The sequence below is a fragment of the Melospiza georgiana genome, chromosome 7, assembly GCF_028018845.1.
Source record: "Melospiza georgiana isolate bMelGeo1 chromosome 7, bMelGeo1.pri, whole genome shotgun sequence".
NCBI classification, from domain to species: Eukaryota; Metazoa; Chordata; class Aves; order Passeriformes; family Passerellidae; genus Melospiza; species Melospiza georgiana.
The window spans coordinates 13,387,187-13,403,348 of NC_080436.1; the positions used below are offsets into that span (position 1 = coordinate 13,387,187).

At 42.5% G+C, this 16,162-nt stretch overlaps 1 protein-coding gene across 1 annotated transcript in view; it reads left to right on the forward strand.

Moving 5' to 3' along the window:
* PLCL1 (phospholipase C like 1 (inactive)) overlaps positions 1–16,162 on the forward strand; it is a 179,125-nt gene that overhangs the window by 132,404 nt on the left and 30,559 nt on the right. The window contains exons 2-3 of the mRNA XM_058027717.1: positions 6,650–9,121; positions 11,293–11,496. Of these exons, the coding sequence (XP_057883700.1) occupies positions 6,650–9,121; positions 11,293–11,496 (2,676 nt within the window). The remainder of the gene's footprint in view (positions 1–6,649; positions 9,122–11,292; positions 11,497–16,162) is intronic.

Here is a 16,162-nt window from a genome sequence, read left to right on the forward strand (position 1 = left end):
TAATGCATAAAGGCAGAGCTATTTGCTCTGATGGAAACCAGTTGGATGACACTTCAACAACAATGGCAGAAAGCTCTGGAAAGTGGTAGCCTCATTGCAGGCTCTCATCTTTTGTGCTCTTGAAAGTTTTTCAACCTTGGCTTCATGGCCCTACTTCTAAAAAAGAAGGGAAAAGTGGTAACTTATCATGGTATCATGCCAGAAAATAAACCCTCCTTGCATTGTGTGCTTTTCATTTCCAAAAAGCATTTCCAGATGGAGTCTTTATGTGCTGCTGGTTTATTATTTTGCTCTAATTTGTCATTTAAACAGCAAAGGTAAATCTTCAAGGTAAAATGGAATAAATTTGGTAGTGCTAGTAATTTAAAAAAGAAAATTAAAAAAAACAAGTAGACAACAAAGCATTTCTTAAACAGCAAATCATTTTGGTTCAGGTGTTTTTCCTGAAGATCTGCTCCAGACATTCTTTTGTATCGCCTTCCAGTCTTACACAACAGTACTTGAAAGTGTTTTTTAGTAATGGAGCAAAAGAGGAAATCAGACAAGCCATTACAGTCTTGCCTCCTCTTGATCTTCTCCATGGGACTATTTTCTTCACTCAGTTTTCCTGCCCTTGCGCTGTGCTCATTTTGCAGGGTGACTTTTTTCACGAGAAGCTGACTGTAGTTATTATTATGGGTCTTGATGAGAGCCCAGTGCCCATACCCAGTGTCCTGGAAATCCTGGGGAGCTGAGGAAGCCTGCTGTAAATACAGATATCACTCACAGTTCCCCAGGACACTTTTCTTTCCTGTGTCTGATCTCCCTCAGTCCTTGCTCTCTATGAACTGTAGTAGTGCTGAGGCTTCTGTGTGGAGCTTGTGCTTGAGTTAAGCTGCTGGTTAGTGACAACTCACTGGCTTTGCACACATGCCAGTGGGACTATTTTGGTATTTGGAGAGTTGTTGGACACTGTGTTCTGAAGCTGTTTCTCTTGTATGTGTTCATCTTGTATTTTTGGTTGGCCTTAAGTTTTCCATTTGTTCCATTACATGTGTAGCTCAGCTTTTAACAGTGTGTGTGTTAAATTTTTGATCTGGTTTTTGTTCCCCACGTGCACAAATTCCTGAATTAGTAGGAATTTTGCCTTGAAGGGGCTACCAAGGTTGATCTCACAGCAGTAACATTGCCCTTGCCATCTTCTGAGCTGTGTGTTAGCACAAGTGTGACTGGCAGCATCCCCATAGCTGCCTGCAGCAGGGATAAGGTGCTTTGGCTGTTCAGCCCCTGTGTGAAGGTAGCTGCTTTGTGCCATGAGTTGTCAGCCTGAATGAATTTTGAGTAGGCAGCCTTTTCTTTGTTGACATGTGAGTTGTCACAGTGGGGATGTACCCGATGCTTAGATCCTATAGGCCTTGCCAAGAAAGATTAGAGGCAGTTTAGCTCCTTAATTTGGTGTGATAGCAGGGACTGTGAGAAGAGTTGATTAAATCTGCACAATGGGCAATCCAAGGATACTCTCTGAGGGTGGTCAGAACATGGCTGAGATTCACAGAAGAAAGCTTTGTATGCTAAGGATGAATACTGGTTTCCAGTTATCATTTCTACTGCTCTAATCATGTGCTGGCACTGTGGGTTCAAGCTTTGATCTACATCTGATCAAATGGACTGAGCCTCACAGGCTGAGTATGAGATCCAGTTGCAGCCCTGGCCCAGGCTTTGACTTTGTGGTTTTTTGGATGGTTTTTATAAATCTTCCCTGCTCTGGCATACTTCATTCTAGAAAAATTACTCTGTCATTTGTCAACCTGCTACGCAGCGCTTTGAGTGCCATTAGTGACTCACTGGCTTCTTTACTTTCTCTTCAAAGGTACATTTTCCACCACAAGTACAGAAAGCCTTAAGGTTTTCAGAGACTCTGATTCTGTCTTTGTATAACTGAAATTTCTAAAAGTATGCCCCCCAAGATTATCCTGTAGAGTTAATTAGTTTCTCCTAGAAAACAGAAAATCAGGTAATCAGTTGGCCAGTTAACTGGATCACCTTGAATTTCCAGAGCAGACAGCTTTTAGGACTTTTTATTACAGTCTATTTGTGAGGAGACTAAGCTGTCTGTCACTGATTCTTAGTGCTAGGTTCAGAGAAATGTCAAAGATTAGAATCAAAGTGGTGAAAATGTGAATTGTTTTTTGGGGAAATAGCTCTTAATCACATTGAAAGAGTTTATCTCTCAGGATTATTACTGAATTTCACATCCTTTCACAAGAACCCTGCAGGTCTTTAAGGGTTTTTGGGGTCTTTGGGTAGGTGATGGATTTTGCCTTTCTTATCCTCTTTAGCAGAATCCTGGAAGACTGTCAGTGCTTTAGAGAGCATTCAGGAAACTTAATTTCAGACAAATAATAATTCATGAGCTTGACCTTTCTGTGCAGGTTTGCTATCTAGTTCTTATTATTGCCCTGGTTCCTAACTTTCAATGGGCAATTTATGTCCTACAGTTTTGACAAAGAGGATGGGATGAGGTGGAGAGCATGTTAACTCATCTGTTTTTTTTAAATCCCACTTATTTATTTCTGTTAGCTCTTTGATTTAAACAGCAGAAGTTTGGGCAGTCAGAGGTCAGGGTGAATGGGGTGGAGTTTTCCCACAACTGCTGATGGCTTAGTGATCCTACTGTTTATGTATCCAGTCCCTCTGACGAGGATGATGTGTTCAACAGGAGAGCTTCTCCTATTTTGGGAGTGTGCTTAGAGTGGTGCTCTGAATCGTTCCTTTAAAAACATTGAGAAAATGTTAGGATGCAGTCAGGCCAGCACACAGATATATCTCCTTGGTCCTTAATGATTTCAGAGCAGCGGCGCATACGCTGAAATCTGAGTGCATACTGATGTGGTCTTGTGTTTGATGTCTTGAGGTATTTTGTGTAATTGATACTGTGCAGGCTCAGGAGCAGGAGGGAGATGGAGTCATCCTGTTAGATCACCTTATAGGGGATAACCAAAGAACTGAAGGAAACCCTAGTTTTGGGTCACTGTGGAAAGTGTCTTGCCTTGGAAACACAGGGTTTCCCATGTAAGCAGAGATTTCCTTTCTATGCTTGCACATGGCATGCAAACTGATTTTGTTTGTTTCCAGGAGGAGTGTTTTGTAAAGAGCGTGATTGTCCCTGTTAGGAAAGATCCTAGAGTGGAAAATCTATGAGTTAGATCCTCATTTTCACATTGATGTAGATCTTTTTTAGGAAATATCATCATTACATTTTCATCTTTCACTGCCACAATAAATTCAGTTCCATCACTACAAGTGACTGAGGGTAAAGGGCAGTCCTAGGCCAGTTACTGTCCTGTTACCTAGGTAAGATCAATTTTTATGACCTTAGCATCTTGGAGAAAGATAGGCTTTCCAGTTCCAAGATTCAGGGCTGCATCTAATTGTGCTTTCTGATTGCTTTGGTTAATGAAGAGGAGCAAGTGCTCTTGCATGGGTGAAGACTGAGGAGAGGTTTTTTGATAACTTGCAGTGGGAATGTTCTTGGCAGGTAGCACAAGAAATCAGGTTTCCTATCTATCCACGTATGATGTTGGCAGCTTTTAGTTTGCTGGGTGACTGTACTTGTTCCTGTTCTTAGTATCCAGTAAAATGGAGCAGCAATTTGGCCACTGGAGACACTGCAGCACAGTATTCTTAGCTGGATGTCTTGTTTTAGAAGATCAATCTGTTGAAATTGGATTAGGTAGAGAAAGCAATAGCTACACTAAAATTAGACCACAAAGTCTGGAGTCTCAGTTGAGCAAGCATAAGATCAGTGGGGAGGCACAGGGTATGGAAATAGTCCCCTCCAGGCATGGATGTGAGTGGGGCCCAGTGGTGGGAGGACACTCCTGTGCTCCCCAGGGTGGTCACTGGGGCTCTGGAGGTGTGTGGCCTGGCTGAACCACGGTGTCAGCATCCAGAGTGCCTCGTTCAAGCATTAGGAGTGTGTGCTAATGCAAAGGTGATTTCCCGGGCTGTGAGTCTGAGAAAACAGCTTTGGAACTTAAGAAATACCTTTTGACTTTTTGCAAGATCAGAATAATTAACTTAGTGATAATTATGAATGAAAACTTTCACATTATATCTAAAGTAACAGCTCTCACTTTGAAAGACTGAGGCTGCTCCTAGTCTGGAGAGACCAAGAGGGGAATAGCTGATGCAGCAGTAAGCTCAGTTTGCAATTGCAGTTTTGTGGGGTTTGTGTGTATTTACATTAGATAGAGGGCATTGTTAGTATCAGTTAAAATAATCCCATCACTGTCAATAATAATTAAATCTTGTTAATTGTAGGCAATTAGTCTGTGGATTAGGCTTGAATTCTGTTCCATTGATTGAAAGATGCAGGGAAGTCCCACTCTGATACAAAGTGCTGTTGTACAATTCTGGTGTTCCTTACATATCACTAAGTAAAAAACCAGAAATAGCTGTCAAAAATGAACGCAGGTAAAGACAACACAGAGGATAATCTAATCCCCACCAGAATCCCTGAGGGGTTAAGACTGAGTGTTAAAAAGAAACCTTTGTTGTTTGTCCATGAGGTCAATTAGTTGGTTTTTTTTTCCAGCTGAATACCTGAAAAATGGCTGATTAATTCCCTGACTTGCTTTGATCAAAAGGCACATCTTATTAAAAAATAAATGTTTTTTAGTTTTTGCAGAAAATAAAGTATTTGCATAACATTTCTGCCTCCCTAGTTAAGACAAAATGTCAGACCTGTAGATAAATCAGATAGGCTGCTCTGATGAGGTTTCCAGGTCTGGCCCTGAGGAACCTATGAAGGAATGAATCACTGCAGATTCCAAGGCCATTAATGCATCTAACTACATGAGGAAAATAATCCTAATTAATCATCAATGTTAAATCTAAATACTGGTCCTGTAAACATAAGGAAATAAAAAAGAAGAGGCTCTTCTAAAACCCATGGAGTAATCTACTACATTCGTTTGTATTCATTAGTATCTACTGCCTGGAGGTGTTCATAACCAAAGCTGTGTATTAAGACACAGTATATTAATGCAGGAACAGAATATTTTAGCATAAAACTGTAATTTAAAAAGTAGCTGACCTGAGGCACTTGCTTCATTGACTTTCTTCCTGTTTCTTTGAGACCCATTCTCATAAGTACTAAATAAATGGCAAGAGTAATTATTCTTGTCAGAAGAAGTCTCTGTACTGGTTTAATGAGAAATCTTTGTCATAAAAAGTTTAGAGGTCTTAATTTTGTTCCTAGTAGATCCCATGCCTTTAAATTCAGTAGTTAGGGGCCTGGGGGTTTGGAAATATTTTTGGATGTTATTGAATGAAGTGAGTGAATGACAGCAGCAATTCTGTAGAAACATTGATACTGACTAATTTGCTGAAAGTGTCTATACAGACATGCAAATGAAGAGTGGAGAGACCCTTGTGAGCATCAGAACTGATGCTCTGTGGCTTGGGGAGCTACACAGGGTTCTCCTCAGACAGGGCAGAGCATCAAAGGACAGAGATGGGTGGATGGAGGGCCCTGCTAGAGTTTATTCACAGGATTTGAAGAGGAGTATTTCCCGAGCAGGTTGAATGACACAGCAGATAAACTGCAGCTGAGAGGAACCAGCTAGGGAAGGGAAGTGCAGGCTGCAGAGGGTTGGGAGTTGGGTTTTAGCATCTCAGAGCAGATCCCCAGGGGCTGTTGGGAAGCTGGTGCCTGGTGCAGGTCTGGTGTCTGGGCCTGAGGCAGCAGAGTGGAGGCCTGAGTCCCAGCATCAACATTTCCTTGCCTTGGGGATCCTTTTCCATTAAAAATTCAGGCAGCTGAGGTCCCTTCAACTACAGAAGGCAGAAAACTAAGGAAGGATTGCTAGTGGCTAGGGAAATAGGAGGGAAAGCAATTTTAACAAGTTTTTCACAATTAATTGCAGTCTTAAGTGATGCTTTAAAAATATTTTTGGTAGCTGTTGGGTAGTTTACATACTAATGGGGTAGATGGAAATCATGCAGAGAAAAGAATGATTTATACTTCATAATTATTGTGAGATGTTTTGAATTGATAATATGCAGGGAAAGTTTAAGTTTAGTTGCTGCACTAACATTACAGACAGCTTTGTAGGCAGCTGGGTTTACAAGAAGTAGTTGATACTGAAAAGACAATCACATGTCTGGCTGAGTATTTTCTCAAGAGGAGTTAGAAAATATATCCTAAAGGTAAAGGCTTTGGATTTCTTGTCTGGCTGTCCATTTTCCTGCAGTGCCTTGTAGTTGTTGTACACAGAAATGACCAGAATAACTTCTTTTCCAAACAAGTGGGGAGACGAGAGTGTGATATATCTGCTTTGAAACTGGACATAACGTACACAACTGGGTACTGCCTCCTCACAGCTGTAGCAAGCTGCTGAGGTCTGGAGGACAGTTTAACAGCTGCAAATGTCACTCATGTAAACTTGCTATCTCTAATGCTGCAGTCAGTCAAGTTGCTTTATATCTCAGTATATTTTATAGCTCAGTAGGGAACTGAATCGTGGGAAGGAATAAGATGTTTTGTTTCGAGGTTCAGAAGAACATTAATTATCTTTACATAAATGTACCTTTTCTATTATTTATACACTTGTGGAATGGCCAAAGAAAACCTACTAATTTTTTTTTAAATGTAATTATTCCACAGGATCCTTCAAACCAAAAATGTGGAAGAAAGAAAACAGTGTCCTTCAGCAGCATGCCATCAGAGAAGAAAATTAGCAGTGCCAGCGACTGTATCAGCTTTATGCAGGCTGGGTGTGAATTGAAGAAAGTTCGTCCAAATTCTCGGATTTATAACCGTTTTTTTACTCTGGATCCTGACCTGCAGGCTCTTCGCTGGGAGCCTTCCAAGAAGGATCTGGACAAAGCCAAGCTTGATATTTCTGCTATAAAAGAAATCAGACTAGGGAAGAACACAGAGACATTCAGGAATAATGGACTAGCAGATCAGATTTCTGAGGACTGTGCACTGTCAGTAATTCATGGTGAGAACTATGAGTCCCTTGACTTGGTTGCCAATTCAGCTGATGTGGCCAATATTTGGGTATCAGGATTAAGGTACTTAGTTTCTCGTAGCAAACAACCCTTGGACTTGATGGAAAACAGCCATAATACCCCACGGTTTGCCTGGTTAAAAGCTGTATTTGAAGCAGCAGATGTTGATGGCAATGGCATAATGTTAGAAGATACAGCTGTGGAACTAATAAAGAAGCTTAACCCCACCTTAAAGGAATCAAAGATTAGATTAAAATTTAAGGAAATTCAGAAAAGCAAAGAGAAACTGACAACACGAGTGACAAAAGAAGAGTTCTGTGAAGCGTTCAGTGAGCTTTGCACAAGACCTGAAGTGTATTTCTTGCTTGTGCAGATATCCAAAAACAAAGAGTACCTGGATGCCAATGACCTCATGCTGTTTTTAGAGGCTGAGCAAGGAGTGACCCACATAACAGAAGAAATGTGTCTAGATATTATACGCAGGTATGAGCTTTCTGAAGAGGGGCGCTTGAAAGGTTTTCTTGCCATTGATGGGTTTACTCAATACTTACTGTCCTCAGAATGTGATATTTTTGACCCAGAGCACAAAAAAATTGTCCAAGACATGACACAGCCTTTGTCACATTACTACATCAATGCATCCCACAATACATATCTAATAGAAGACCAGCTCAGAGGGCCGGCTGATATCAATGGTTATGTCAGAGCTCTGAAGATGAGCTGCCGCAGTATTGAACTGGACGTCTGTGACGGCCCAGATAATGAACCCATTATTTGTAACCGCAACAACATGACATCGCCGCTTGCCTTTCGAAATGTCATCGAAGTAATAAACAAATTGGCCTTCTTTGCCTCAGAATACCCTCTTATTCTGTGCTTGGGGAACCACTGCTCTGTACAGCAGCAGAAGGTGGTGGTGCAGCACATGAAAAGAATCTTTGGAAACAAGCTGTACACAGAGGCACCTTTATCCTCAGAAGCCTACCTCCCATCACCTGAGAAACTGAAAATGAAGATCATTGTGAAGGGAAAGAAACTGCCCTGCAACCAGGATGTATTAGAAGGAGAGGTCACAGATGAGGATGAAGAGGCTGAAATATCCCGAAGACTTTCAGAGGACTTCTCGAGGGAACCAAAGCTGATCTGGCTCTGCAAGGAGTTGTCTGACTTGGTATCCCTTTGCAAATCTATCCAGTACAAAGACTTTGAGACATCCATGAAATCTCAAAATTATTGGGAAATGTGCTCCTTCAGTGAGGCAGAAGCCAGTCGGATTGCAAACGAATACCCTGAAGATTTTGTTAACTACAACAAAAAGTTTCTGTCCAGGGTATATCCGAGTGCAATGAGGATAGACTCCAGTAACTTAAATCCTCAAGATTTTTGGAACTGTGGTTGCCAGATAGTGGCAATGAACTATCAGACCCCAGGGCCCATGATGGACCTACACACTGGTTGGTTTCTACAGAACGGGGGGTGCGGGTATGTTCTCAGGCCCTCAGTGATGCGTGACGAGGTGTCTTACTTCAGCGCAAATACCAAGGGCATTGTTCCTGGGGTCTCCCCACAGGTCCTACACGTCAAAATTATCAGTGGGCAGAATTTTCCAAAGCCCAAGGGCGCGTGTGCAAAAGGGGATGTCATAGACCCCTATGTCTGCATAGAAATACACGGGATTCCTGCAGACTGCACCGAACAAAGAACTAAAACTGTGCAGCAGAACAGTGATAACCCTATTTTTGATGAAAGCTTTGAGTTCCAGATCAATCTACCGGAGCTGGCCATGATCCGCTTTGTTGTTTTGGATGATGACTACATTGGGGATGAGTTCATAGGACAGTACACCATCCCACTGGAGTGCTTACAGCCCGGGTACAGGCACATCCCACTGCGCTCGTTTGTTGGCGACATCATGGAGCACGTTACCCTCTTTGTCCACATTGCAATAACCAACCGAAGTGGAGGCGGGAAGGCACAGAAGCGTAGCCTCTCAGTGAGGATAGGGAAGAAGGCAAGGGAGTACACCATGCTGAGGAACACTGGTCTCAAGGTTATTGATGACATCTTCAAGCTGGCAGTGCACCCATTGCGAGAGGCCACTGACATGAGAGAAAATATGCAGGTATGAGACTTCCATTGTATGTGTTGGTGTGGCCTGAGTGTGGAAGTGAAGTCCTGGTGTGCGCTGCTGCTAGGGCAGGCTCGCTAAAGCTGGTGGAAGCTGGGGAAATTTCAGACCCACAGCTCTGTCAGCCTTTAAATGGACATTGGCAGGCTGATAGTTACAGGTGCTAACTAACAAGCAAACGTAGGATTAGGCAGAAATGTTTTAAAAATCAATGACACATTGATTTTTAATGCCCTTTCCTAACGTGTTTTACCGGTTGATTTTTTTCCCTGAGGAAGCAGAATTGAGGGTACATTAGTGTCCCCTGCCTCTGGTCCCAAAGACTGTATTTCCTCGTTGGTTCTATAAAGCATCAACAAGCTTTTGTTTTGCTAATTGAGTGAGAGTTATGCTCTTAATTTTCTTAGGTGAAATACAAGGAGCAGTCAGTGAATGTGTCATTAAGATCTTGTGTACACCAAAGAAACCCACTGTGCAAAGAGCAGCGTGTTTTCCTGAGTGTGTGTTGCCACTGTTTGCCCCAGGGCTGCAGATGTTCAACATAGGCAGTGAATGCCACTTGGATTGCAGTTTCCTCCCTGCTGAATAGCTGTTTTGTCTGGGCTGGTTGAGGGCTGGCACAGACACCAGTGCCGTGTCTTGGCTCAGAAGGTCCCCTGGCACCCTGTCCATGCTGCTGCATGCAGCAGAGCCTGCTGTGGCCAGCACCATCAGGGCCCAGGTGCACAGCACTGTCACAAGGGCTTGGGTTGGACCTTGGTGCGTGGCAGCATGTGAAGTGGCAGCAAAGCCAAACAGCATCCCCAGTGCTCTCTTCTGTGGTGGGAGTGACTGGGGGTTGATTAAGGGACAGCTCAATTCTGAGCTTTAGGCACTGCCTAGAAACAAAACTGAGTTGCATTAAACAATGGGTTTTCCATAGTAAATAGCTGGAATCAGCTGTAGCTATCTCCTTGGTAAAGATACAGAAACAGTTCATTTTTTTCTCTCGAAAACAGGAGAAAAACATGTAGCACTTCATTGACCCCACTTTTCTGGATGGAGTCTAAAGCAATGAAATGTTGACAGCTGGAAAAGTTCACAAAATGACATAAGCTTTAAATCACTCTCAAAGGAATTGTCTCAGCATATTTTTAAGAATGGGAAACTCTTCCCAGCCTTTCCTTTCCTTCAGGCCTTGAAAGTAACTAGTTTGAATTGCTGACTCCACCTTCTGTCTAGGTCAGGCACTCTATATGAAATATATAAATGAAAATTCTCTGAATTTGATTCAGAAACAGTATAACTGTGCCTTCCAAGCAAAAGTTCAGTAAAAGATCATGTTATGGAGAATGCTGTGTAAAGACACATTTTTGGGTTGAACTGCATGTCATATTTAATTAATGAGAAGAACATAGCCAGGCATTGTCTAATTATTGGAGGTTTTTTTCACCAGCTTGTGGGAGGAACATTTGCAAGGTATGGGTTGTTATAATATCTTACTTGGTTTTTGTGCATCTTGGTCACTTCTTGTACAACTCAAGAAGCGAAGTGATGGGTGCATGTCAGCTGTATATCCTCTGACCTGGTAAATAAATAAATCCTGATGTGTCAGTTTCGTTTGACCTGTATATCCGGTATTGATTTTCTTGCATGTGACCTAGGGAGGAGAAAGAGTGTGTGTGTTTCTTTATGATGTGATAATGTAAGGCTGAAAACAAAGTGAGTTTTTCCTGCTTGCCTTTCCCATGGGAAATGCAAGGTCTGTCAAACTTGTTCTTGCTGGAGGATGATAATGATGGGAGAACAAAGTGATTACAGCATCAAAAGCGATTGGAGTCTAAGCAGTTGGGAAGAGAAATAGCATTTTAGGGTGGTGGTTTAATATGCTGGGGACCAGACCTTGTCCCTGTTAGGGCTGGATTTGCAATGCAAAGTAGCTGAAGAGTTGGGATGCCTGAATCTGGGAGAAAGCTGGAGCTGGCGGGAAAGAGAATGGGGCTGGTAGGGAATTCCTGTCTGAGCTGGAATCCCATGGTCCATGGAGGGCCTGGGGATGGTGAACAGCGGGATAGCACTGTCTCCCATCAGAGGGGAGAAGAGGAACGGGCTGTCAAGGGATGGCAGGCAGGGGCGACTGAGTGGAGAGCGGCCACACGTGCTGAAGTGTTTGTGTCCTTGCCCAGAACGCCATGGTGTCGGTGAAGGAGCTGTGTGGGCTGCCGCCCATCGCCAGCCTCAAGCAGTGCATCCTGACCCTGTCCTCGCGCCTCGTCAGCAGCGACAACGCGCCCTCGGTGGCCCTCTGCATGAAGGACACCTTTCCTTATCTGGAGCCTCTGGGCACCGTGCCCGACGTGCAGAAAAAGGTCCTGGCAGCGTATGACCTGGTAAGCGCTTCAGCACTGCTCCCTCTTGCCTTTCCCCACTGCTGTGAATCAGGCTGTGCCCATGGCTTTCACACACCCAAGTGTTGCAGTTAAACAAGGCTCTTCAAATGGCTGGGGCTCTGCAAGTTGGCCTTCAGTCACCACAATGCCACACTGGGCTTTTTGTTATTGTTTCCTTTTTTAAACACTGTTGTGGCTAGCACAGGTTGGCATTTGAAGAGGACTTTGTTTGCAAAACTAGTGGCAATTCAGCCCATGCTGGCAGTGGTAGTCCTTGTCCTTGGGAAGCAGCAAGATTTGTGTGCCGCCCTTGGCTGGCCTCCCCGCAGCAGAGCACAAGGCCAGTAGATAGGGAGCTGCAGCATGGCAGTTCCCAGGCAGAGCTGAGCCCTCCCTTTCCCTACGCTTTGCAGCAGCGCTGTCAGATGAAGTCAGTGTTGCTCTTGGGGAGGGCATGGCAGTGTTGGAAGGGAAGGTTAAAACACCCATTTTCTTGCACAGGGATGGAGAGGTCAGTGTGGTACAGGAATGCTTGCACAAATGTAGAGACATGAGCTGGAATCATTCCAGCTGAGTGCTGCTGCTCGTTGTATGACATATGTCACTGCTGTGGGTGACTGAGCAACAGCTGTGCGTGACTTGCAGCAGCAGAAGTTGCCGTCACACTGTGCCTCTTGGGCTGTGGGGGTGCCCTGCTGCTGCCCAACCTTTTTGGCAGTCTGCAGCAACCGATAGCAAGAGGCACAGTTCTGCCAGGCCTGACTGAAACAGTGCGCTGTGGCAGCCAGGCTGAATCACAACCCATGTTCAGAGGACAGCAGTTTTTTCTGCAGCTTGTGCTCATAAGGAATAAAATGGTGAATGATGGTGGGAGTATCGAATTGTTTCCAGAGACCCTGATGAGTTGCAGAGAGTGGTCACAGCTTTGACCAACTATCAATGTGCCAAATGCTCACCTCCTTCCCATCTCTTTTTTTGCCTTTATAACACACTTTTCAAGGGAAAATCCGCTTGTAGGGACACTGATGTTGATTAAAACAGAAATACTAAAAGTACTCTTAAATAACCCCTGGGTTCCTTCCAGAATAGTTTCTAGTACTTGGAAGTGATTAAGTTATGGTAATAAAATGCCAGCTGTAACAATACCAGAACAAGGATTTGCAAATCCAGTTGATTGCCTTCTTTTAGATGGAATCTTTCTGGGGTAGATTTGCTACATGGTCTCATGTCTTTGGGACAGAGCAAATACCACATAAATAAGAGATTTTTCTGTCTTTGGAGGCCTGCTTAATGGAGTTTTACCAAAATGAACGTGTCATCTCTTATCTTTGTAATTATATAGTGAAGAGTACACATGGGACTTTTCAAGGCCTCCTTGTACTTTGGAAACACTTTTTCAATTTAAATAGGTGAAAGGCCTCTTTTGAATGTAGACAGAAACACTTGTATAACTGTTTTAAATAATGGTTGTTCTCACGTTTGTCTCCGATGGGGGAAAATGTTACTTGAACGTCAAGAGAGCATGCAAACAGTTCAAAATCGGAGAGAGAGGAAGGGAGTTATGCCTTGCCTATGCAAGGGTTGATTTGAGATATAATTCTGTTAAGGAGAACATGATACTTTTTTTTTTTACCCACTTTGGCTGTGACTGCCTCTTTTTTAAAACTATTCACTTCTGAAAAAGAAAGCTGGATTTAATAAGTGGTTTTGCTACATTTTGGATGTTTGCCTTTTGAGACAATGCCAGCAGCAGAATATTGAAATCTATTTAGCCTTTTCTGTGTTTGAATAAATGAACTGTCTCTATCAATCTTGATATTTGAAATCACAGTCTGGGAAGGGGTTTGCATTTTCAATGTTGACAAGGGGCTTCTCCTTGCTACATAATAACTTCATATATTCCAGTGTGTATTTCTTTTTAATATTTTTATGCAAATAAGAACGCAAGGAGATGTTGGTAGAAAGCAATATTAAAATATTTTAGCTTATTTATTGATTTTAATTCAAGATATGCTACAGTTCAGCCTTTTATATTGTTGATAAATATGACTTCAAGGAACTGGATCCACAAGTGCTTGCTGCATGTCTCTTCACTTCAAAGCGCTTTTCGAATGAAAAGGCCTAAGAGCGTTTTTAAATGCATAAAATAAAATCTGTTTATATTGGCCTGTCTCTTGTATGAACAGGCTATACTTCTTAATTCCTTTTACAGTCAAATGGATAAAAGTTTGACCCTAAATCTCATAGTGTGACTGCAGGTCTGCCCCACTCACTGGGCCCCACAGCACAGGGAGCTTGAGTGCTGCTGCTCTGAAAACACTACATGTGCCACATTCTTTGGAAAGCCTATTTTGAAAATAATTTCTGATAACAACAACTCTAATGTGTTAGAATTTTTCCCCATTACAGAAAATTGCCAACTGAATGTACCTTTTTATTTTACCACGGAAAGTATAGACTCTGCCTGTGTGCTTAATGGGGCATAAAGAGGGCTGAGGGTCCAGGGAAATGGAGGTGCAAGTGCTCAGAAACCTGCCACAATGATCTGGAAAACAATTAGCTGTCTGTTCCCTCCTGCTCAGCCTTTGTCAGCTGTGAGATAGACAAAGACCCCTTTGTGTAGTTTGTTTGTTTTTTCCTGGGCAATTAATTTTACCATTGTGCTCTGGATTAAATATTTCCTTTTGAGAGAGACTTTATTAGAATAAAATTTAATGTGCTTTGTTTGAGGAACCGGAACAGTTTTTCAGGACTGTGTTTCCCTCATTTTATGGAGATATTGCAGTGCTTTAGTGGAGCTGTACTGTTGGCCATGTCTCATGTAGGAAGAGGCTTCATTAATAATACTGGGTTGTATAAGAGTTTCTGCAGAGGACAGGAGGGAATAGGATTTGCCAAAATCAAGAAAATAAAGTGGACTGTTTACAATACACAGCCATTTTGAAAAGTGTGTCAGTGATCAGAAATACAGTGTAGAGTGGCTAATTTCAATTTACAGCTTTAGTGATTCCATACATAGAGCGTGCTGAATGGATTCTGGTCATGCTGTCATTGCTTCCCCCACACACACATCCTAGGATAATGTACCCTGCCACTTTTAGAGTTGTTCTTCAGAGCTTTTCCTTCCCATGAGGAAGGGCTCTTACTCTCCCTCTACCTGTGTGCTTCCCCTTGGTGGTTGCTCAGGTGGGCAGCATGTGCGGTGTGCCTCACAACCTGTCAAATTCATGCTGGTGTTCTTTGATCACACCTAAAAAGGAGTTACTCCATGTGAAGAGAAGGGATGGGGCCCAGCTGGACCTGACAGATGGTTGAATTATTCATTGCAAACAGTTTTCCTGTGAAGTTAGGATTTTTTTTTGGTTGAGAATTGTTTGGAAACAGATTGTGGTTACTTTGTCTGCACGATATATTCATGCGCTGATGCAAGCATGCATGAACTCAGGGACACTTGTGCACTTTGCATTTCAGTTATTGGCTAAGCATTCTTTTCCTCCAAGATCAAATTATTGAATAATTTGAAAATCACAAGCAATAAACTATTGATAATAAATGTTCTTGGTTTTACCCAATCTCCTGGGTTGTATGCATATAGAATTTTTTCTAAGAAAAATGAGACATCCAAGTTATCTTTATGTGTTTTCAAATCGTAAATAACAAGGAATGTAAAAAAGATTGAACAATGAAGCTACTTGTTATATAAACTCACATTGACATTCATGTTTTTCTCTGTATTCAAGCCTTATCTAGCTATGTTGAAGCAGGCAGTTATGGAAGGACAGGGTGGCTGCAGGTACTGCTAAGAGATGCAGGATAGTTAAGAACATCTTGGCCAACATGGAGATGGATTTGGGATTTCTTCTTTCACAAGAAGCATCTGTGAGTTTGCTGGGAAATAAGAAGAGGTATTTTAATGGCAGTGGTTTTGTTGACATGAGTATAGATCCGTGCATGCTAGCAGAGGTCTGCTGAAGTGTGTGTGAGGTGAACTGTTCTTTGTCTGCTGCTCTTTCATATTCAGTCTTCTTGGGCTTGTCTTGGTGCAAGCATGACTACATTCCCAAGAAGAAAGTCCTTTTTACCAGTTATTATCTAAATGCAAAATGACTAAGTAGATTTTTTTGAGCTTTTTCACTGAAATTCATACCTCAGCTGGGATATAGTCATCCCCAGAGGAGCATTTTCACAATTCTCTAAGCAGCTGAAGACAAGGGATATTGCAGAGCAGAGCATCCACTGCCAAAGAAGTGTCATAATGCACTGACGTCAAACACATGGTCCAGCACATGGACATTGTCTTGAATTTGTATTTGTTTTAAAGAATTTTCCATCCAAAATTGGACATAGAGTGGGAAAGTTAGTTTCTTTTTCCACTTCTTATTAAGGAAAGTCCTGTTTCTTTCTGTGCTTCTTACAATTCTCTCACCCGCTACTCTCAAAGTTTCTTGCTCTGATTGCCCGTGTCCATTAGTCACTTCTAAAACAGAACCAGAAAAGAGTCAAATCAGAACTTCCCTTAGAGAAGGAAGTTCCAATTGGGTACTTCAGTTGTGCTGTTTTAGCATAAGCATATTGAAAACTGACCTCTCTCTTTTCCTCCATTGCTCCTGCTGTTCTGTAGAGGACTGGTCTTCATGCATAGATCACATCCTGCAACAATGATTCC